The sequence below is a fragment of the Eucyclogobius newberryi genome, unplaced genomic scaffold (genome assembly GCF_026437365.1).
Source record: "Eucyclogobius newberryi isolate DKJ021-1_F unplaced genomic scaffold, fEucNew1.0.hap1 SCAF_7, whole genome shotgun sequence".
NCBI lineage: Eukaryota > Metazoa > Chordata > Actinopteri > Gobiiformes > Gobiidae > Eucyclogobius > Eucyclogobius newberryi.
In genome coordinates, this window is record NW_027316389.1 from 13589413 (window position 1) to 13614825 (window position 25413).

Here is a 25413-nt window from a genome sequence, read left to right on the forward strand (position 1 = left end):
TTCATTTCATTTCTTCATTCAAACCCTTGCATTATTCTATAGATGTCCGATTGTTATTTACGCGGTGTGTCATGAAGGTGCCCATCTGCCCCAACAGCTCACCCGAATTTAAGAATAGGCAACTGTGTGTGACTTTATTCATCTTTTTCTTTTTCATTTTCAAACAAATGCTGTAGGCTCGTTTTTACTATTCTAACAAATCATTTCTTAGTAATATCTTTAACAAATATGAATTTAATTTGAATTGGTAGAACTTTTTTCTCATTAATATAATAACCAATATATTTAGGCAATAGACATAGTGTTCAAATGGGGTTAAGTGGACGTACGAAGCATTATTTTATTTTATCACTGGCCACAGGTGCACCATTGCCGTATGGATCTAAAGAGATTAGGGGGCCCTTAGACAGGAATGGTGTTTATGTGAAATTCAAGGGTTACCATTTTACTATATCAGCATCTGCGGTGCTTTAAGTGAGAACATCCTATATTGCAGTAAATGTATTGGGATAATATGGGGTTGACTGGTTTTGAATACCACTGCCTTTCAATATCTTTAGTCCGCAGACATGTGGCATACATGTATAAAAGGCATAAGGATGAGAGAAGACTGAGACTCTAACATTGTTATGATTGTAGGTTAAGGTCTTCCGCAGTGCTGTACACCAGATATCCCAGGAGTGTCGGCTGGCATACCTTGAAGATCAGTTGCTCCTGTCCCTGTTTATGCATGTCAGCCCCCACCGGACCACGGCATAGCTGGCAGGGACAGAGAAACTGGATAAGGCTGTGGGAACCTGTGAGAGACTTCGAGCTAATGGCCTTACTGAGAGTGCACATGGTTTCCAAATGTCCTGTAATTGCTTAGTCTTTGGAACAACTAAATGATTTTGGCATGACTTCAATATGTCATTTACACTGTGCTGCAACTAGTTTACATCTACAACAGAGCAGTTCACATATCAGGGTTGCATTGAACACAATAATGTAAAGTAACGTGTACATGATGGTATTTTATGTGTAAATCAAGCCACAAAACTCGACATGAGCCTTGTGGCAGTCAAGTTCCTGGGTCATGGTTCACACTTGTGACATTGACGGGACATCCAGGGGGGAGGGCCCAATTTTACACGCGATCATCATTGCCCCAATCACCATCCCTTGTGTCTATTAATAGACAAAGGACTGCAGCGTGGCATCCATAGTCCCTCGGAGAGGATGTAAAACAACAGCGGAATCTGACCTGTATTGGCCACTACCTCTGCAGACTCGTTTGGCGTTGAAAGCAAGAGGGCAAGGATCTAATTAGAGGCAAGCCTAATGTTTTATGTTGTCAAGCTCTGCCATAGCTTTGATTGAAGAGCACGGTAAACGTAAAAAAAAAAAAAACTTCTAGGAAAAAAATGTTTTTTTAAAGGATCAATACAATTTTAACTTTAACATTTTTAACCAAACACGCCTCATGTACAACCTATTATATCTGCCATACCAACATAGTAAAATTGAATGGTTATTGTTTAGAATAGCTGGCCTTTTACACCTTGTCCAGAAACTCCTAGCCACTATCCAATAGACACGAATACATATTTTTTAATGTGCATTGGCCTTGTTTAAATATAAAATAAATAATGTTTTTCTGTGGTTCTTTTTAAATATATTTAAGAAACGTAATAAAAAACAGTGATTTCAGGCTGCAGAAGAATCAAAGGGGAAAGTTTCCACGTGGGCTCAAGTGTCTGCTCTTGGTGGGACGTCCTACAAGTAGACTGCAGTTATCTGTCAACAACAACATTCAACCATTTTCTTTGACAGTTTGAACAGTAAAATTGGTCTATCTTTTGGTTTCAGAATTATAAGAAATTAGGAACGTTGCTGTAGCAAAAAAAATATGCAATTTATTATGTATGAATGGGAATAAGCCCCTCATGTGCTGTAGTTTTTTTGGGGGGGGGAAAACAAATCACCTGTCTTTCCCGTAAATATTATTGCATTATTGCATTTTGTGTAGTCTTTGTAAAACAAATAAACATGAAAATTGCACTGGGTAAAAAAATGTCAAAATATATTTGTTGGCCATATTTATTTGGAAAGAAGGGTTTGGCTATATTGTATTTTGTTAAGGAAACACAATGTTGTTCTTGTAGTAAAAAAACTCGAACTACTTTTTGTAATAAGCAGTAAAAAGATAGAACAAATGTAAGACATCTTTTATAATGCTAATTTAATATTTCATCTGCATTGACTTTGCCCATGAGAGGGTTGGCATTTTTACTATTTTCTTGTGATTATCTGTTTATAGTAAAAAAATAAAAAAAATAAAAAAAATAATCACAATAATTAAAAAGCTATCTAGAAAGTTTATATTGATATCCACTTCTCTGATACCTTTCCCGGCAACCTAGAGAATTTCTCATTTCTCATTGGGGGTTCCCTGTATACATAAATAAAAGGAATGAAAATGAATGAATGAACTGCCAGATAGGTTTAGTCAATGGTTTGAACCTCATGTCCACTTTATTACCTTAGGTCCACGCGCACATGTGTTCTAGGGCCAAACAGATCCATGGGCCAAAGAGCGGCTTGGTGTGAGGACAGCTCCCTCTGCTGTAGGTCCTTCCTTCTGTGGACCTTTACGAAAAGCATTTACGTCACAATCTGCTGAAGTTCTAAGTCGTGTCTCTGAAACTCAACCATTAAATGTAAGGGACAAAATATTGAACAAAAGATTAATTTGTTTTGCTACTTAACAAAAGTATTCGGGTAACAAGATAAGGGCTTATTGCGACCGCCTGGGCGCTGATTGGGACAACAACATGGACACACAAAATAAATGTGAAAAATTAAAAAGAAGGGCACTGTGCTATCTCAAGAACAGGCCTATTCCAGCTATGGATGTAAGATTCCAGCTGATGTTGGGGTGCCTGGCAACGAGGCTGCTGACACAAGTTCCAAATATGCCCTAAAACAAGATTTTGTCAGTGTAACTAATGACAACAATAGAGTTCTCTGAGTTCTATAGTGTAGTCTCTCAGAACAATGGTCAATGGAAGAGAGTGGGATACAGAAAAGAGAGGGAGACATTACTATTCTTTTCAAAAGAACATATAATACATAATAATAATATATATATATATATAATATTATATAATAATATAATAGAATTTTTCTATTTAAAAATAGTTTAAAGGCCCTTAACTCTCTTTTGAATAGAATAGTAATGTCATCCTCTCTTTTCTGTAAGATAACCTTTATTTGTCCCACAATGAGGAAATTCCATTGTTGCAACACAGACTAGGCACATAAGTATAATAGAAAAAAATAACTTAGAAACAACTCTTATACTCGTAAGGGTAAGGACACCAGCTGGAGAAGAGGCACAGCAGGTCTGGGCCACTGGCTTTGAACCTGACATGAAGTGGTCTTTGTACATGTCCCCATTGAGTGTATTACGCAGTGACTATTAGTTCTAGAATATCTTTATTATTATAGAAACACGTTTTTTGGACTGTTTCACGGGTCGGTAACTGCATCTAAAGATTTGAGCTGATCCCTAACTGCAGTACCATAAATAACCTGTATAGAGCAGCAGTACAGGGGTCCAGCCTGCCGAACACGTACAAGAAGAAGAAGAAGAAGAAGAAGAAGACGACGACGACGACGACGACCCAGAAGTACATTCGTTCACATGCTGCGTTTGACAACAACAACCACCTTGAAATCACCCAAAACAAGATTGATGGTGTAAAACAAGTATCAAACTACTCCAAATATGCCAGTTAACAGATTACTGTAAGTAAAACGTCTTCAATTTACAGTGAGCGATATTGGCTTTGTGTATCTCTGAATGTCAACATCACAGCAGTACAAGGCTGTTAGTGTTTGCAGGATGGACGAGTTGTAATACCCAGTTATTTACTCGAAACTACATTTACGCACATATTTGTATGGCAGCTTTTATACGAAAAATAATATTCATATTGCAAATTACTTAATTTCTTCTCCTGGTTGGTTTGCTTGTCGCTGACAAAAATTTCCCCTTGGTGATGAATAAGAAAAAATCTGGTTCTGATTTCTGAAAAGGATGCAGTCCTCACACTGTACTATAGTTTTATTGCCAGGTGTGTAGAATACTTATTAAGTCAACATAATTTTAATATATATACTTTAATTTCGTTTTTACAAAAATCTTGTCTAGTTTACCCCAGACTTTAATGAAAGCCTGTCATTTGCGCTTTAACTTTAACCATCTCTGTGCATGATCATAAATGAAGATGATGATATGGACTTGCTTTACTGTATTATCACAGTTGTCTCTGTCTGTCCTCAGGTACCCACTCTATCAGCTGGGCAACCCACAGCTGAGGATCTTCAGACCCAACTGGTTTTTGAAACTTGTGAGACCTGGAAAAGAGCAGCCTTCTGATACTGTCCAATTACGTGTCCCAATGGAGTAAGTGTTCCTTCTATTTATTAAAGATCATTAATCTTTATTATTAATTGACAATAATAGTAATATAATCCCAGTAAACCCGTAGCAAAATGTTATCCTTATTGTAATTAAACGTCAGCTGCTGAACTGAATTGACGTGACTCACTCCAGATTGATCTGTGTATAACTCTGAATTAAGATCTACACCATATCAATCTGGACAGTTTTTTACCAAAAGCAGTTGGAAAAAGGTGTAATGTTATGCCACATTTTTTAATCTGATTGGTTAAAGCGTTACAACCGGGAAATCAGGGCGAGATCAAAACAACTTAAGGTGCCTGCAAGGTAGTGTAGTGCATTACAAAGTATGATGGAAAGTGCAGTGCTGTGTGTGTGTATTGTGTGTAACACATGAGAAGACACCTGATAGATCTGTTTTGATCAGAAACGTAATGTCCTGCTGTTCTGCACCGTTCCACTTCTTCCTTTTTCTTATATTATATTATCACAGATGGTCCAAATGAGACGGAAAAGGCCTAGGCTGTTGTACAAGACAGAATAAGTAATACATACTCTTGGTGTGCTAAAAGTCATTTTCACTACAGTTAAACTAAAACTTTATTGTGAGCTCATTGTGTTTTGCTCTGGTGATGTGCGTAGTACATGGTGTGTGAGGGACACAGGAGCATTCACAACGTTTTATCCTGTTTTATTCAGTGCCATACAAGGAAAGTGAGATTTCACCCTGGAGAGACAAAGAGACCACGAGAATGGACTGTTTAGCAGGCTTTATTCGTGAGTTATTTGGTGCTGAGACCCCGGCGGAAGACGTTGCAATCATGGGCACTCCATGATCTATTTGTATTAGATGTCTCCCCCCGGAGCCTGGAGACTGGTGGTGGTAGATGTGAAGAGAAGGTAGAGGAGCTGGGGAGGTGGTGGGTCGCAGTACGGTTTGAGCGGCCGAGCCATCAGCCTGGCTTAAATGCGACCGCCTGGGCGCTGATTGGGAGCGGGGAGGAGTAACTTGAGAGCGTTGATTGGGGATGAGGAGCGGGTGCGAGGGCCATGGTACAGACGCCCCCTGACCTTTCACCCTCCTTCTTGGCCGGGAAAAACTGCATAACCTCTTTGGGATAAGCGCAGAAACCTGGGAGAGTCCATGGTGAAGTGAGGAATCTGACTCTCACAGACGGACAGGCGGGCGCCCGCTTGAGTGCGATGATGGTGCTGGGGAGAGGGGTCCTTCCATGGTGGCCTTGACGTAGATGGGTGGAGTTAAGTCTTCCAGGCTGAATTTACGCAGGCTTCATTTGTCCTTTCGCTCTGAAGCTGCATGATCTGTACTCTGGCTCTTGGAGCGTTCAGGTTGATTCCAGACTGTTTCTCCCTGCCTCGGCTTCAGCTTCTGCTCCAGCCAACAATCCAGACAGAGAGATTTCAGCTAACAAGCCTAATGCTGCTAACTGCCGAAGCCAGACCAGATGGCTAGCCAGAATTCATCTGAATATAACTATAACTAGTATGACACACTTAGTTAAGATAATGTAATGGAAATGATTCAATTCCAATCAATGTTAAAGTAACAAGTATTTACCATACTACAGATTGCAGGAAGATTGTAGGCTTTGTTATTGTAGATGCTTGCCCTTGCTAAGCATGGGAGCCAATTCCACCCACAAGCAACAATAACACACGATCATACATGAAACAGGACATGACTGCACAGATTTATTATAAAATGCAATGGCTGAATATAAATGTATATTTTCTTTTCACAAATTACACAACTATATTAATTATATGTTAATTTTAATAGATGGCATTTTGGTGGAGGTTTCACCGTCTCCTTATTATTCATTGGCCAGAATTGCACCTATTTATCTCGATGTAGAGAACCAAGTGATGCCACTAAGGCAAGTTACAGGTCCGATCTGTGGAGAGACACACCCCCAGGAAATTTGTGAGCAATAAAACGCTACTGCGGTATTCAACGGTCTACCTGGAGAAACGGTCTCTAGTCCATATGAACGGTTCTGCATCTGCCTCGAAGAACTGGTTCTCCTCCTGAGTGGGTCCAGCTCCACTGTCTTGTCTCGCGTCTGTCTGAGGGAGTCGGATCTCTCCTTCACTGCGGAACTCCTTCAGGTTTCTATTTTTTCCCAAAGAGGTTTGGTAGTTTTTCCTGGTCGAGAAGGGGGGTCTTGAGACATTTGGGATACTGGGACATGACCAAGTCCCTATGAACATTGTTTAATCTGTTTTTCACTGTTGCCCCTTGAAGGAACTGCAGTTGTGATTTTGGGCGTTACAAAAATACATTTAATTGAATTAGTGAAATATTAATGAAATGCAAGATACGTTTAATGGCATACTGTGGAACATTCCAGGCAAACTAATAATGTCTCCATGGAAACAACGAAGATGGTGGACCCCCTATCAGAAAACATGGCACCTTTCAATTTGAGCCATGTGAACAATACGGTATATACATTAGACAAATTTAAATCTATATTTCATTCACTACACCCCTCCCGTTTGCATTTGGGTGCAGTTCTTGCATTTGGCCACAAGATGGCATGCCTGCTCCGAGCTATAGTGCAACTTGTGAGAATGCAGGATATTGATGGTTGTCTTGATTTTATTGGCTTTGCTTGGTGAAAAGCTGACATGAGGAGGCAGGAGGCTGGTGAGGTCAAAGCGATGAACTCTGCTTAAAACACAGCTGGCTGTACATTAATACTTTTTAGGAGCGGTTATTTAGTATTTTCAAGGCTAAGGAATACATTTTATAAAGTTTTTATGTGGACAGAAATCACTGAAACACATACTTAACCTTACAGTCTTACAGTACCAGTGATGAACATTGATCAATTGATTTTCATTTTATTTATTCAATATTTTACCAGGTAGATCAATTGAAAACGCCACCTCATTTACAATGACGACCTACCCTAGAAGCAGCATAAACACTGCAAAAGAAATGATTCACATTAGTGATATTAGGTCTGAAAGAGAAGAATGATATTATATAGAAAGTCCTAGAACTAAACTTTAAGGTGTGTGTGTGTGTGTGTGTGTGTGTGTGTGTGTGTGTGTGTGTGTGTGTGTGTGTGTGTGTGTGTGTGTGTGTGTGTGTGTGTGTGTGTGTGTGTGTGTGTGTGTGTGTGTGTGTGTGTGTGTGTGTGTGTGTGTGTGTGTGTGTGTGTGTGTGTGTGTGTGTGTGTGTGTGTGTGTGTGTGTGTGTGTGTGTGTGTGTGTGTGTGTGTGTGTGTGTGTGTGTGTGTGTGTGTGTGTGTGTGTGTGTGTGTGTGTGTGTGTGTGTGTGTGTGTGTGTGTGTGTGTGTGTGTGTGTGTGTGTGTGTGTGTGTGTGTGTGTGTGTGTGTGTGCACGCAGACAAGTAGTATCTGACTCCCACTTTAGATGAGCTCACTACACCAGTGGAGTTGAGGTTCTGTTTTGTAGGCGGTGTCAAGTGTGTGGGTAAACTGTTTCTAGTGAGAACAAGTATTGTGCACATGCATGTAATAACAAATAGTGACCTTTTGTCTCAAACACCTTGCGGAGAGTTATCATAGCTCATCTGTCACGCTCGGTCTTGTTTTCTTGTATCACTTATCTGCTTTTTGATCCTCTTTTTTTTCACCTCCTCCCACCCAAGGCTTTACTGTTTATTGTGCTTTTCCTTTGCAGTGATTCCAAGAGACCAATCCTCTTCTGGCACTTGTTGTTTTAGGCACCTGGGTTGTATTCTTTTGTAATTCTTTTTCTACCTGTGAGAGGAGGGAATTTATTTGGTTGTTTTCATATTGTTATGAGACATTTTGTGCAAGGCTTATAGTTCTTCTAGGAACGCCATCCGATTTCTAGGTGTTGGGGGCATAAGGTCTTTGGCTAAATGGCCAGGAAATAACAATTCACTTATTTAATTCATTATTTAATTCAAAGCACTGATAATAATGGCTTTCCTTTGATGCACGAAGGAAAGTTCTCCTTTCTTCTCATACCTAACTGAAATCAATCTCTATAGTAATGTATAACTCTACATTGAGAGATGAAGGTTATGTAAAAAAGAGGTGCCAATGCCTCAAATAATTTGGAGCCATTTACTTAACATATGTTTTGTCTTTGTGGCCCTGGAGACTGTATCTAAATATAATTAATTTACAAGATTAGCAATGGAAAGAAAACTCCAATGGCAAAACAATGGAGTTACCTTCCTGCACTATACTACTTCAATGTGAATTAAATTAAGGGTTATTTTACTTGTTGATTAATCGATTAGTTGTTTAGAACGTGAAATGCCTGTGAATATTTTTCCATAATTTCTCCCATTTGACGCTGAGGTGATGCAGCTTGAGGACATCCTGGTGGAGTATGTTTACAGACAAAATAGGTTTTTATTCAAAAAACGATACAGTTGAGTCATAAAACCTCAGCCCATGGCATGTTTTTGAAGTCTATGTATTGTCTAGTTAACTACATTTCTGAATTAGTTGACAGTTATCTCAATAAATGATTAGTTGCAATGAATCAACTTGTTTCAGACCTAGAATTAAATACTGCTCATTAATAGTGACACAGTGGTTTTATTGCTCCTTGCTCCTTTTGTGACAACTAACTCGCTGCAGAATATGTTTGCCTTAGTCAGAAACTACATTTCTTTTCAAAACGAAAACAGATCTCAAAACAAGGTAATGTTTCAAGCTCATCGCCTTCAGGAGACATTTTAGGAGCTTATCAAGTAACAGTCTCTTGTTTCTGTAATAAGACATTGACTTGAAATGATCTGCCTTTTGATTTTTTTCGGTTATTGCCTGAGCAAAAACAAACACAGTCATGATTCACACGCTGCTCTCGTACAATCAACTTCTCAACTGTCTCTTCTTTAAGGCTTGGGTTCCTCAGAGGCTTTAGCCCTAAACAATGCCAGCTATTATGATCTTGATAACTTGGCGCTGAGCAACTCTAGTGTTGGTATTGTGTCCACAGATGGGCAGGGCTAAGGCTGGTGAGTGCGCACATTCAGGCCTGAACCTGACAATGGCGCAGGCTGGACAATGAGGAGTGGTTTTCTTTTGGCTTTCATGTGCAGCAGAAAATGGCTCTCTTGTTTCATTCTCACCGCTAAGCCGCTTTTGACGCAGCTTACTTTGATGTTGGGCGTGTGCGTGGGTGCCCGTCGCCTTTTTGGAACACTTTGCCCTATGACATACTTATAAAGGTGACGTGAATAAAAAAGCTCTGAATGTGCAATTGATTGTAGAAATTCAATAGTAAGCAAACATACAACATACAATTATTGAAGACTACTTCAATGAGTTGCTGGCTTTTAGTTGTCTATCCATTTTAAGGACTAGGGCAGGAACTAACAACTATTTATTTTGATTAATTCATTAGTTGTTGGGATTGCTTTTGATTGATTTTAATAAAATGTTTTAAATTGAAGCTAAAGCGATTCAGACTGCAGCGTCTAAATTCGCTCTGGATGTCCAAGGCTACCAGCGCACATGCGAGGTGGAGGAGTTGTTGTGTTCCCCGGTGTTGCTGTTCTCCTGGTCCTATGACAGGTTGAAGGTTTGTATTTACTTTACAAAGTCCATAAATTGAGGCGATTGGCTCGGGGGCTTGTCTGGGTCCCGCAGATACTTCAGAGGTGAGCAGAGTTCAGTGAATATCTGGATTATTTTTTATTGGTGCGTTTGTTTTGGTCCTTCTTCTGGGTCGTAGGTAGGTCACTGGAGCATAATCTCGGATTTGTTGCTGCTGCGCGTTGGCTGCAGCAAAATTCAGCTTTGTCCAACTTTTCTCTGTCGAACGAGTCTGTGCTCGAACGCCCCGGATTTAAAAAGTGTAAAGTGTATGGATACTTTTTTAGGACATTTTATGTAATATAGACTTTTTTGAGCTTTTAACCATGTTCTAACATTGTTCCCTCATCCAAAACGAGGGCCCGGCAGATATGGGGGGGCAGATACGAGGCCGATGTATAAGGAGGTTGGAGGTTCCGATTGCTGATATAACTTCCAATATGTTTAGTAATGTAAAAGAAAAAGTTTATAGGCAGCTGATTATTAAAATGTATGTTCTCTATTCGTTTTAAATTGTATTAAAAAAACATTAACTTGATTACTTAATGATTACTTACTTAACTTAACAGTGAATTTTAAAGGCTGAAAGTTTGTTATTTTCTCTCGTCTAATCACAATCGGTACAACTGCGTGCTGAGACGCGGAAGTGAGAAGCCAGCCTGAACATGCGCTGTAATTATTGCTGACTAAGGAGACTGCTGTCCGCCCTGGAAGCCCAGGTTACGGGCTGGAACTGTTTCTGTTGAGACTGTGGTGGGCCAGTCTTGGGCGCTCCAAATTGAGGACTGTATCCTGCAGGATATTTCAGATGTTTAACTATGTGTATTCCACTCTGCAGCCAGTAGATGGTGCAAAATCTCACGTAGTGCCGGGGAAAAGGCAGAGATCGAAATGTAATTTTGTTCATTATAAACTTTTTTTTCGTTCTAAAACATGAGATGCCAAACCTAAGGTACTCAAAAGTATTTGTAAAGGCAATACAATACAGTAGAATACAATGCAAATAATACATAATATTTATTTGTAGTCTTTTGACATGTTCCAGTCCAGATAAATTTATTAAAATGGCTAATTATCATTTAATAGTAGATTAACATTGATTAATTATTCTGATTAATAATTCCAGCCCAAATTTAAATTTAAAATCTCAAAAATTCAGTTTTAAAAATGGCCTTCTGTAATTTAACAACATTTACAATTAAGATAGTTTAGAACTTAGTCCTCTGTGGTGTGGTTCTAGATTATTTCTTACAAAATTAATTATCCTTCTAAGTTAAAAAGTGCCATTAATCCTTTTACATAATATGTACAGAACAAACCTGACAGTGTTGATAAGCTGCTAAACAACTTCTCCATTGATTCATCCAATGCTCATCTTGGTGCAAGAACGCAACAGTAGCAACAACGCCCAGTATGTTTATCTAATGTGGTTGTAATGATTACTAATTAGCAGTGACTCTTGCTGGCACTCACTTTGTGTGATACACTCACCATATTTGAAATGTGACTCATGTGGACAAAACTCAACAGGCAGATTAAAATGACTAAAATCTCTGTGTTACTAATATGCAGCTCAATGTAAACTCTCTGTACCCCAACAAAAAGCCTCTAGAAAGCTGCGTGCAACATAATCTATATTGTATAATATTGTGACCTTTTGATTTACAACCCATGTGACTAAGATATTTTCTGTTTTCTGCCTATCCACATTTGATTATATAATTGGAAATCTGTGCAGCGATCGTTGTAAATAATGACAAGATTTGTACGTTTGTTGGTCATAAGATTGGATTTCTTTCCAAAACTTTGAATCCCCCATAGTCATATCGGCAAATTGAAAAAAATGGGAACTCAAACTTTTGTAAAACTGGCATGAAAGTTCTTGAAACTCCTTTTAGGGAAGAAAAGAAATGTATGATTCCAGGATCACTCGCAGAGCTGCCATTGCCGTTTTAAACCTGCTCAGCAACAACACAACATAATTGAATCTAATTTATCCCTTACGTCATTTGATGCCTTCTAGGTTTTATGTCTGGAGTTCTTTCATCGTCTTAGTTCCAGGAAACTTGGTAGCATATGCATTTGCGTATAATTATACACCAGTTGCTGAGGAACGATCCCGCTAAACTCCATCTGTTTGCAGAGACACATTTTCACTCTTGCTGCACAGTGAAATGTTAGCTTGTCCTATAGCAGTTTATACTTGGGATGATGATCAGATGTTGCCTCCATCACTATTGAAAACACCACACCCTGTGGCTAACTTTAGATCAACGCCTTGTTTATGTACACCCTTTTCTCCATTTTCTCTTCTGTTTCTGCTCAGGGCCTGTGTTCAGACTGGTTTCACATTCCATGGCAGGAGGGGGTGTCGAAGTGTATTTTCACCCAAATGTACTGTTTAGCCATAACCATATTCTGACAAAATTACTATGTCGATTTACATGAAGTGCAAGCTGCAACTGTCTCTGCAGTGTAGATGTATGATATTTGGGGGATTACGCTAACTGTAATTACAACGGAAAACGGCTGTAGAGCTTCAGAAATGTTTCCCTCATTTATCAGGCTTAGTGTTTCCTGTGCTAATGATTCAGGGAAATGACCGCTGCCCCTCTTACTCGTGAGGTCTCATCCCTGCCTCTGCTTTCTAGGAAACTCTGCTCACTCTGCAATTATTCTTCTTTGCTTGCCTTGATCTCAAACACCCTGATGACATGCATTGTGTTTGGTTGAGCGCTGGAACCCAGAGCAGAGCTGGAAGTTCTGCCAAATCGGTGAAAATGCTTCCTCTTGTTTCTGAAACCCCTTTGAAAAGATACAAATGGGTGTGTACACCGCCAATACTTTGATAACCCTCATTTCTATGACTATATACAGGTCGTAATACTCCATCCACACTGCGTGTTCTACTCAAATCGTGAATTAAAGACAAATGAGGAACTTCTGCTGTGGCTGTTGTTAAAGGTCCAAAACTACTGGCCTAAGTTGATATCAGTTTTAAGAATATATATAGGAGAAAACAAACACATACAAAAGAACACAATGAAACGGCAACATGAACAATGAGAGAACAGTAGACAAAAATCAAAACCAGTAGACATCCAATGAGGAAGAAAAGAAAATATAAACAATTTTTAAATCAAGTCAGAATGTGATTATTTCTGATCTCAGTTCAATATTTCCGAGCAACAGGACTGTCCCAAAAAGCATGGTAATGGTTAGCCTCCAGGCTGTGACAGTTTCTCCAGCAGTTGAAATTTCCCTATGAATAATGAGCACTTTGACGCGGTGTTATGAAAAAATTTGATACACTTTTCCAACTGGATTCTGTCCAAACCTTTGTGGTTTTCAACTGGGAAGTACATATATTTCCCCATACTTTGTCTGTCAAAATAAAATGACCCTCAGATAAATCTCAAATTGGTGCTGTTAGATGCAAAACATTTATCATAAGCCAACCAGTTTAAGATTTTAACATCTTGGTTTTAGGTTGCATGTTTTGATTAGTTCTGTCCAAGTTGTAAGCACAGATTTTACCCAAGGATTTTCCTCTGTTCCTCCAAATGACTCAACTGTTTTTCATCTGCCAGTAAGGCCTGTACAAGAACCCCCAGGACGACATTACTCTCAATATTTTTCCATTGAGCTTCATATTCTGGGTCACACAACAACGCTTTGATTTGAGCGGAGATAATGTAATTTTCAGACGAGGTAAAGTTGTATATAGACATTGGACCAGTTTTTCTAAGAAAAGGCGTCACATTGGGTGTGGAAATGTCTTCACTCAGCTCTTTGCTAAGATCGTCTTATGTTGTCTTGTGTTCGTGGCCTGTTAATAAATCCTGTCTGATCATTGATTAAATTAAAGAGTATTTGTTCCATTTTTTTTGGACATAATTGACGTGGATAGTCCACATTTAGAATAGAAATAGGTCTATATGAGGCACAATCGAGTCGGTCCTTCACTTCTTTAGGTATTGGAGATATGATGGCTTCTTTCCAACTAGGAGGGATCTGAGTTTTTTAAGTGCCCAAAGCAGAGCGTTAAGTGTTTCTTTTACAGCTATATACCACTCTTAGGTGAACCATGACTCTCTTGAATCTCTTTCCAACTGTTATTTCAGCTCCAATTTTTTTATTGTTCTTCTGTCATAACAGGCAAATTTATGGTGTCCAAAAAAGTATTCATCTTCTTTCTCTCCTGGGATTTTAGATTTTTTTTTTTTTTTTTTTTTTTACTGAATGGTTCAAATGGTGATTGAATTTGGTTTTGTTTGATTATTCTGCTAGTCTTGTATTTTGAAAATTGCTCTTTCTGCTTTTTTTTGTTTTTTAAGTTTCCAGGCTAATAATTTAGAATGTTTCGATCCACTTTTGTAATCCCTTTGTTTGGTAAAGAGCATTTTCTTAACAATTCCCTGTGAGGTTCTCCTCTTATCTTTTTAGCACTTGACATTCTTCTTGGCATGTTTTACCTCCAGCTACAAAATAAAGCAGCGCTTTTAGCGCTGTCTGACGTTACGCCGTGCGCCGTAAACGAGCGCCGTAATTTACGCCAAGCGGCACTCCTAAGTGCCGGAGTGTGATCATATTGGCTTTCCATACTTTTGGGTACCGTGCGAGCGCCATGGTGCCCGCACGGCCGAGCGCAGCAGGCGGTGTGAGTGAACAGCACCGCGCAGCAGGCGGTGTGAGTGAACAGCACCGCGCAGCAGGCGGTGTGAGCGAACAGCACCGCGCCGCCCGCGGCACCCGAACGCACGGGTGAGTGCGCGCAGCAGCACCCTAAAATGCCCGCGGCGCGCGCACGGCAATCTTAATACCTGGCGGTATCTTTTCAGCATGGCGGGGGCCCGCAGCTGCATGGCGGCATCTTTTGGGCATGGCAGGTGCCCGCGCCAGCATGGTGGGCCGCCATGCCAAAAGCCCTCAGCGAGAACACTGCCAGACTAGCAAAGTAACTAATTTCCATTTGTAGTCCCTGATTTAAAGGAATAGCGTATGTTTCGCATAAAAGGTGCACTAGATTATAAAGCGCACTGTCAATAAATGGTCTATTTTGGATAATTGTTAATATATAAAGCGCACCGGACTATAAAGCGCATTAAGCAAAACAAAACAGAAGTCAGTCAGTTGAGCTGTATTAAACACTTTCAACTCATTCAGCTTAACATTGTTCAAACGTTAATGAGCGTATTTACAACTCCCAGACTTGTCCATTTGCAACACGTAAAGAAACACACTCTGATACCGCTAAAAGACACGTTGGGGTATTCACAACAACTCCTAGCCTTGTTCAGTTGCAACACATAAAATACAATACAACACAATATACTAACTTTTTCAGTTCATTCCTTACTCATCTCTTTCAGCGTCTTGCTTCTGGGTTTGTGGGTGAAAAGGAGATTTTAAAGGCAAATATCAGCAGCGGGGCGTAGCAGTGTGACTAGTCGGTCTGCGCCATACCCGGAAGTCCAGTTTTGCCTTTTCAATTGTGAAAGCTATTGTTTATATAGAGCATCATTTACAAATACAAAGCATCCATATTTTCCCAGATATGAGTTTCTCAATCAGATCTTTTGTCCACAGCCGACACATTTTTGGGTAGATTTAGCAAAAATTAAGGAAACAATACATCTGTCCTATTTATCAAAAGTTTTATGGGTGATAGATCCAGCCATATCCAAGGCATCATGCCAGTCCCCAGCGTCGCTATAAAGCACTCTGTCAGACGCATTCGGGAAATGCTCTGTACCAGACTAATCCAATTGTCTAGATTGATTAGCAGTTAAAAGCCTTTCTTCCTCTGGTTGGAGCAATGTGCTCCCACTGCTGCCCTGTGAGCTAGCCTCAGCTGCTGTTAGCTTCACTTCCTGTGTAGGGTTTCATTGGACAGGATCGATACATGTAGACTAATTGGATGAACACTCACATTTCGCCTTTATGCCTTCATGGTTCAGAGAATAAAAGCTAAATATGGGTTTACATTTATGGAACGTTCCTTTCTGTTAGAGTAGGCAATATATTTTATAATGCTTGAAAGTGAACTTAATCATTCTATGCTGGTCTGAATGATGTTAGTGTAGGGCTCAGCGATATGTCAAAAAAGAATATCACACATTTTTAGGACCCTTGGAAATCACCTTATTCCCCCTGTCTTTTTAACAGGATGACCAAATATGATGTGAAGAATTACCTGGAGAAGATCTATAATGTTCCTGTGGGCGTAGTTCGTACCAGGATTCAGTTTGGTGAGTATCCACACAACAATGGTGTATTGGTCTTTTGGGTCTGGAGTTGGAGACTGACACGTGTTATAATGGCATCCTGTCATGATTTCCCACCTGGGCCAATGAAGCTGTAATTGCTCAATAGGGCATTAAATGTGATTGTTTTGGGTTTAATTTGAACAAAAGTTATAGATTTTTCGATGACTATTAATGTTAGCCGTTTTACATCCAAGTAGGGATGTCAAGATTAACCGTTTTTAATTTGTTCAATTACTGTGAATATTTATGCCTACAATAGGTTATTTGTGGGGTTGTTGGAACCTACGTTAAAATGCGGAAAAAAATGTGGTCCTGGCGCAATGCAAGTCACGGGCGCGCTGCATGTATTGGACAGAGCCCAGCATGTCAACAAGACTGGATTAATGCTCTGAACAATCGGCCCGTTACACACGGAGGTCTATTGTGGACCTCCGTGTGTAACGGGCCGCACTAGTGTGGACCGGCCACACTAGTGCGAGTCAACTGTGCAAGCTACAGTCAGCGTGAGTATGCTGTTGCTTTGTGCGTTTACACGGGGCAGAGTGAGGGACTGCACTGCTGATGGCGTTTGAGCCGTTATATTTATTTTCAAAATAATCTGCTGTATTAAATGAGAGGCAAGTTGATAATTATTAAAACATATGTTTGTCTCACAGGGATTTTTAGCTTGAACATAAAAAATACTTTATCAACATTTCCTTTATTTTGCCAATAATAGTGATTATTTGTGAAATTTCCCTTCACAATAATTGTTACTCTAATATTCAACATCGTGACATCCCTACATCTGAGTTAGAGTTCACTCAGCTCTACACTGTGCATTGTGTAGAAAAAACATGCCAAATCAGTGAGGGTACCATTTTATGGCCATGAACTGCTAATGGTGTTTGAATAAAATCTTCCTGGTTCACTTTTTCTTTTTTTGCCAATATCATGTTTTAACCTGATACTATAATTAAAAAATGTGATACGACGATTTTATTTAAATACCACTGACATCTCTACGCTTCCGTACAATATCGAGCAATGACAGAGGCTCATATTGATACTGGAGAAGTGCTGATGGTGCATAAAGTGTAACTTCTCCTAATAAGCTTCCTTCCATACACAGAACCAGAGAGATACAAGATTGGCTTATAGACCCTGTCAATTAAAAAGCAAAGTTGCCAACTGCAAATTACATAGCCGGGAGCAGCTGGCTGATCAATTCATCTTCCTTTTTCTCCTTTTGCAGCCCACATTTCAATATCTCAGTACCATGAACACAAAACAAAAGGCTGTTTCTGTAACTATTCTCTGTAAGGCCAAAAAAAGAAAATTGTGTGTTTCCGGGAACCCGATTGACCTGAATTTCAAAACGCATATTTACTGGCCGTACGTTTCGAGAATGTCAAATTGTTCAGCGTGCAGACCGGCTGGGGCGGCATTAGATCATACACTCCTAACTCACGGAAGTCAGAATCAGTTAGGAGTGTATGATCTAGTGCCGACCCACTAGCTGCCTTGGCTGTGGCGACAGGCACGCCGGGGTAGCAGTGGTGAAGATATTTTGCGTGACGGTCGAAAAGTGCTCACATCACGTAGTGACGGTAAGAAAAATAGTGCAACGCCGACACTGGCGCCTGTCACGGGTTCGTTCGCCACTTTCAAAGTTCCAACTACTGCTGGAAATGCCTATTAGCAGGTGATCCATTTGGTCAACGAGACTCCAAAGTACAGCTGGGCACTTACAAGCAATGGTGCTTTGGAAAACTTTTTGGGACGAGTGGATCTACAGCTCGTCGAACACGTGCACGGGGCAACAGCGGGTCCGCGCCGCGCAGACAAAAACAGAGCATTGCCCGCTTTGTTGTTGTCTGCTAATGGCTCTTTTCCTGTGGTTGGACTAGTATAGATGTAGAAAAGAAAACTGTCTGCAAAACCTTTTGCAAGGATTTAAAAAAAAAAAAAAAAAAAAAAAAAAAAAAAAAAAATATATATATATATATATATATATATATATATATATATATATATATATATATATATATATATATATATATATATATATATATATATATATATATATATATATATATATATATATATATATATATATATATATATATATATATATATATATATATATATATATATATATATATATATATATTTTAAATAATCCGACCTAGCTACCTGAATTTTTTTGTCAATGTTACCGGAAACACACTATTTATTTTATTTGGCCTAAGATTAATATGTGTCAATAGTTTCTGTGGAAGGTAAAACTGCTACTAAAAGTATTTTTAAGTCATAGTGAACCAATTTTGGATCCATATGCAACTAAAATGGTGGGAGTTTGCTCTTAAGTCATTGACTTAATTATTATGTTGGTTATTTATAATAAGAGGAGACTATTTTTTGTAGACTTTTGAGGGCTCTTTGCCTGTCTATTACCTTATTTTTCGGGCTTTACAGCGCTCCTGAAAAAAAGCCGCTGCAACGAAATTGACAAAGAAACAAGAAATTGTACACACCTGTCAATAAGTTGTAACATGAGATATTACACACGCCAATAGTCTTTTGAACCGGGGGGTCTCGCTGCGTCGCAATCCGCTGTGTCGCAGGTCTAATTAGACTAATTTCTAAGTGAATATGTGTTGGATTGTAATAAAACAAACAGCATTTTGAAGCCTAACAAACAGAAAACACATCACAGCTGTTCCTACTGTCCCCTCTGTCCTTGTGCTGATTTACCCGTGTCTTCACATCTGGTTCATCTGCTCCTGAGTGAGTTTTACTTTGTAACATGAGATATTTACACAAAAGTATGGTCCATGGGATGCAGGGGTCAGGTCTGGCCAAGAAAGTTTAATTTTAATATGGCAGGTTTTAAACTGCAGACGTATATCGCACTCCGCGCTCCACGTGTGTCATTGTGTTTCGCCACATCTATATTCACTTCCTCATAATAGACTAATTTCTCTGTGAATATGAGTCTGATAAAACACACAGATTTGAAGATTAAAATACAATGACCACTGTCCACTGACATCTTCTTCTACAGTGTGTCAAAAGCTTGTGGCGCAATTTATAGATTTTTTTGTCAAATCTAAAAATCTATAAATTTAACCGCACTGTTTTAGTGGAAAAAAGTAGCGGCTTAAAATCCAAAAAGTACGGGACAAAAAGGCAACAAAATAATGATGACATGTGGCTGTCAATAAGCAGAGGTTGGTGATGCATTTGGCTGTGCCTAGGGCCCACGAGGATCCCCTCATAGCTCTAGTACAGAGGGAAGAGAAGGCGTCTCTCTTGGCCTAACCTACAGTAGACCCATTATACTGTTTACCGGTATTAGGGTTATGTTTGTATAAAACCAGGTTTAAGGAACAAGCCCCTTGACATGAAAGCAAAGGATTGTGTACAAGGGCAGAAAAGAAAGATTAGCCTGGGGCCCCTGGTTATCCTGGCGTACGTCAGAGAAGGTATCCTTGTCTGCGTCAGAAGTTCCACTTAACTTGCAGTGTAAAGACGCGAGCACAGAGCTGCAAGGGGAGCAAACGACCCTTTCTTCCATCCATGGGCGGCACGGGTATTTTGGAAGGTGTTGCCATAGTTACCTCTCTGGCCAGGGATTCGTAATGTGATAGCTAGCTGCCAAACCACAATCTCAAAGTGAGAGAAATTGTGCCTGTGTTTGCAAATGTTAAAAGCTACTCCTGTACTAATAAAAGTCTACAGCTTGATACAATGGTGAAATATTACTTGTTTGTATATTATTTTTTGTATCGTAAGTATAGTTTAATAGTTTCAGTTCTCACTTATTTTTCTAGGAATCAAGCAATTCCTTAATAATTACAAACACACATACACTCTAGCTCCCACCCACACCGGGGCCTCCATTTTGCCAAAGGGGTGTAGAGGTGCATTTTACAACCCTGCTCAGGGCTTTCCCTGGGCAGTGGGCTGTCTGGCGGGTGATTACTGGCTAAGCGTACCACATACACACTATAATACTCAGACTATATCTTCATACACACCAGTGCACCCGCACACAAATGACTCATTACAGCGGAATGTTTCCCTTGTTTTTCATGTCATAAACGGTTTCCATGGCAATGGCAGTTTCTCTCAGGGCCTGTTGACTCGACCACCAGGATCTTGTTGAAATATTTTAGAATCAAGAAACTGATACATTGTTTATACTCTGTCACTGATGATAAAATGTTGGTGTAATGTTGCCTAATAGTTAGATACCTGAGGTTAAGGACCCCCTGAACAATTTTGTGGTCGCTAGATAACACTAGCTAATACTGAGCCATGCTCCTTTTTTTTTTTTTAAACGAAGGCCTGGTTACAATTGCAGTAGCCTATTGTAACACTATATATAAGCATAAAATGACTTTGAATATTAATAAAATGTAATTATAGACTAATTGGTAAACAAAATTAAATGCATGGTTAAAAAATGTTTTGTGTTGTGTCTTGTAAGTAGTTTTGCACAGTCCAAAGTTATTCAAATTATCATCAATAATCATAAAATTATGCCTATGTGGCTTATGACTGTATCATGTCATCCGAACGGATCTGCCTGGATGAAGTGTCTTGCTAGATGAGCCACGCCCTCTCCTCCTGAGAGGCAAATCTGCAGTCTGTCCATGGGGAGTAGGATCCTTTACTGTAGTTCTCCCTGAGGTTTCTACTTTCCTCCAAAGGGTTTTGTAGTTTTCCCTTGATAAAGGAGTAGAGTCTAAGGACGGGGGGGGATGTTGGGAAATTTGCTAATTTCATATGAACATTGTTTAATCCGTTTTTGACTGTCGCCCTTCCAGGCAACTGCTTTTGGGAATTTGGGCATAAAAAAAAAAAAAATCAATTGAAATTTAATTTGTGAACTAAATTAAACCTAATTCATTTTTATAAACAAATTATTTACCTTATGGTGTCTTCTCTTTCTAGGCTCCAATAAGAAGAGGAATCACCTGAACCAGAGAGTCAAGCAGCCAGACTACAAAGTAGCCTATGTTCAGCTGGTAAGTGACCTGTCCTGTTCTCATTTATAAACCCACTGCGATAAATGAGCTCCGAACATTAAGCATTAACTTGGGTGTTGCGGAGCTAATTTTGTCACATATTGCGTCTGCGTAATTTGTGACGGCGCAGGGCGTGTAACGCTAAACAAGAGGTGTGATTATGCCAAAATATGAGGTAGAGTAAAGCAAATTGAGGGCGTGGTGTGCATTCTGCGAATGGCCAGAATCAAAACTAATAAACTTAAAAACTAGTACACTGGGGTTGTGTTACTATCCCCATATGGACGAGAAAATCATAATCTTCATGGGAATAAATAACACACATTATAAGTTATAGAATAGTTCAATTTTAAGTGGTCATTTTTTCTCCCACTCACGTTAACTGCTCAGCACGCTTAAAGCTCTTTGTCGGACACCTCCAGCATTGGACGCTGCACTGGACCGTGCAGACTCGTGTGCTCAGCTTATAAAGGAACATCTATTTGAGAAACTGGATAAATAAATACCCACCACATCACCATACAACTCCTATCACTCTCACCCAAAATCCTTGTCCCAGTCTACGTAAAAATGGTCCAGCTGGGTGTTTAGGTGTGGTGCTGTGCTGCACTCATGCAGTTATTGTTGTCCTGGACCTGGTCTTGGTTTAGTCCGGTTAAATTGGCACAATATCATCTTTAGGATATGCGCTCCAATCACTGGGGAAACTGGGACAGAGTTTGGTCTAGAAGAGGATGGTGAATGGCAATTTATGCTCAAAGATTTCAGGAGGGTGTGATTTATCATATATAAAAATATCCATCCATCTTCTTCCGCTTTTCCGGGGCCGGGTCGCGGGCGCAGCAATCTAAGCAGGGATTCTCAGTCTCCGGGGGGATCCCGAGGCGTTCCCAGGCCAGCCGAGAAACGTAGTCCCTGCAGCGTGCCCTTACTGGTGGGACATGCCCGAAACACCTCCCCAGGGATGCGACCATATGTAAAAATATGGTAATTACTAATGGTAGTTGGCATATTAAAATAATAATAATAATAATAATAATAATAATAAGCTATTATTTTAAACAATAATATAGTTGTTTTATTATGTTATTATTGTTGCTCTTATTTATATTAATATAATATCATTATTATTATTGTTCTTATTAACATTTTATCAATTTAAAATATTTTATAAAAATGCTATTTAAACTTACTTAGAATTAAAATTAGTCACTTGAGTCAAGAGTTATGAATGCTTATCTCAGCCACTAATAAGCGTTTAGGCTATTGTATGCATTGCAATACAGGCCTATTATGGTTTTTGGTCTTCTGTTCCCTAAAGGCCCGTTCAGACCCGTTCAAGCGTCCAGTTTACATTTAAAGTCTATGTGGACGCGCGTCTTGGGCATCCAGCGTTTTTGTGTTTTTTTTGTGGCGCAAATCCTGCGTTTTGTGTAGCGTTGGGGGCGTTTGACCGTCTGATGCTTTGGACGTCCGCCAGAGCGGCCGACGCAAAAAAGTTGAACAAACCTGAACTTTTGCAGCCAATCAGATTTACGCTCTGTGCTACCAAGAAGAAGGCCAAAAACAAACCCTGCAACAATAACAAGAAATCCTCAAGAAGCAGCTCTTGGACTTTGCAAAGTAAATACACCAAAGCCACTTTCATCCACCTGTTCTGCCATTGCACCAAGAGGACAGCAACACCGGGAAACACAGCAACTCCTCCACTGCGCATGTGCGCTAGACGCCTCGGACACGCGTCTGTTGGTTAGTTTATTTTTTTAGAGTTTGTACAGGCCTAAAACTTGAGCGTCTGGTGCGAATTTGGACGCAGCAATGTGAGCTCGGCTTTGCACATCCACAGCATGAGTTTGGTTTAAAGCTTTGAACCACAGTAGGGTCTATTTTCCCTGCTCACCACGAACTCCTGAGTAGGGATGCCACGATTCTTAGGTTAATCAATAATCTTGATTGTTCAGGTCACAATATAATCATAAGAACCAAAAAATAATAATCGTGTCAATTTTAGAAGCAAATTCAAGTATTTTTTGTTCAATATATAGCCCACAAATAGACATACATTTTTAAGAACTTGGTGTTACTGTTTGTCACGATTTTAGAGAGTTCAATTTTGTAAAGCTGGTCACAAACTTGGGGAACAGTAATGTGTTAGACAATTAGAATGAAGGAAAATGAAAAAATTCACAGTTGTTTTGTCACAGTCTCAATAATCATGAATAATTGTTAAATCGTGATGTTTTTCTCACAATAATCGTAACACTAAAATTTGATATTGTGACATCCCTTCTCCTCAGCTCACTGCTCATTGGAGGGTGAAATGAGTGCACACAAACTGGACCAAGCTCCACTATTCAGACCCATTTTGTTGCATCACGTCTGTAAAACCAAGCTCTTTGTGCAGAGAACAACCTTCAAGCATCTGGTCCACAGACAGAACAAACACTCGCTGTAAACTTTAGAGAGTGAGATTGAGACTGCCAACTTGCTCAAACCAGTTACCTCTTCTTTCTTTGCTCAGCCGTGCATTGTCTCTCTTATTTTGCTGGTGATACACTGCTAAAAACACCTGTTTAATCCCCTGTTCAGGTGGTGTTAAAGCCATTTCAAAAGCAGAGACATGAGAATGACAATCAGGCTATGGGCTCTATGCACGCATCACTTCCGCGTTCGGTGTAAGGATCGTTGACACTTCCGGTTGAGGGAGTTCAGAGTTTGCAAAGAAATGTTTGGACATTTTTCACTATTTATTTTGACTACATGAAGTAATCATCAATACTGTGCAACGGATTGTGCGTCTGTTTAGTTTCTACACCACAGAACAAGATGGAAAAGGGCTATAAGATTTACATTATCTTCATGTAACTTTGAAGGTAAGTTGCTAACCAGAGCTAGCATCAATATATCATGAATATTCTCCTATCTTGTTCATTGTCTTTTTTATGACTCAACAGGAGCACAAAAAAAAATACATTTTGGGTTCTCCTGTTTGTAATTCCTTCTAAGTGTCAGGTAAAAAAGTTGTGGCTTGGTGCCACAACTCTATGTAGGACTCATTAGCAGTAAAAATAAGTTCTGTTCAACAGAATGCTTCTAACGTTAACATGTTTCATCTTGAAAACCCTTGTGTTTGTTCACAAGTGCTTTGTTATAATGGCACGGCACAATGATGCCATTGATAGTAGCAAAGCAGCACCACTCTGTTGCAGCCTTTGTGCTGACAGTGCTTTTTATGGAGAGTTCAGAGTATTGTCCTAACCTGTTAATAACTATCATAAATTAAATTATTAATACAACAATTTACAACAGCAGGCTATTTTAACTTCTCTGTTTAGAGGTGTACACACTGTCTGTGCGGCTAGCCATATCAAGAGATGGATGCCATTTATTTATTTATATATATATATATATATATATATATATATATATATATATATTTTATATATATATATATATATATTATTTTATAATTTCACGCCACAGAGTCCCCTCTAATAAATGTGATTGGCCAAAAAATTCCCAAAAGGAAATAATAACTAAAGTGATATTGGCACTAAATGAGGCAGCCAATAATCTTTCTAATGCGTGTCCAATAAGTGCAGAGTTTGTGTTGATTGTGACACAAGGAAGACGGGACACTTTCCTCTTGTGTCAGGCTCTTATATTTACATTACCAGTACATCATATTTTTCTTATAGGACTTGCTTATTTTACAGTGAGCTGAAATATTAAATAAAGAAGACACACACACACACACACACTCATGCACATGCATGCATGCACACACAAAATAACAGTAAATTACATCTCTTAATAATGTTATAGCCTAAGTAGAATTTGTTGGCTATTGCTGCATTTTCAGAAATGTTACAATGACGTTTATAAACCTGTACTATTCATACAACTAGAAAATGTATATTTCCGGATACTGGATAGGTCAGTGTGCGTTCATGTCTCAGTCTTCCCTCGAGCAGAAACAAATATACCCTATCGTCCACACAGCCAAAGGAAACGATCTTTTCTTTTGCAGCGGTGGGTAGAAAACAAGATTGTTCCTAATTGACTCCACATGTGAGAGAGTGTTCTGTGGGCTGATGCTCACGCTGCC

At 39.4% G+C, this 25413-nt stretch overlaps 1 protein-coding gene across 1 annotated transcript in view; it reads left to right on the forward strand.

The window, feature by feature from the left end:
- The first annotated feature begins 3646 nt into the window (after positions 1-3646).
- mrpl23 (mitochondrial ribosomal protein L23) overlaps positions 3647-25413 on the forward strand; it is a 37315-nt gene continuing 15548 nt past the window's right edge. The window contains exons 1-4 of the mRNA XM_072435344.1: positions 3647-3789; positions 4328-4450; positions 16190-16272; positions 21232-21305. Of these exons, the coding sequence (XP_072291445.1) occupies positions 3770-3789; positions 4328-4450; positions 16190-16272; positions 21232-21305 (300 nt within the window). The 5' untranslated portion in view covers positions 3647-3769. The remainder of the gene's footprint in view (positions 3790-4327; positions 4451-16189; positions 16273-21231; positions 21306-25413) is intronic.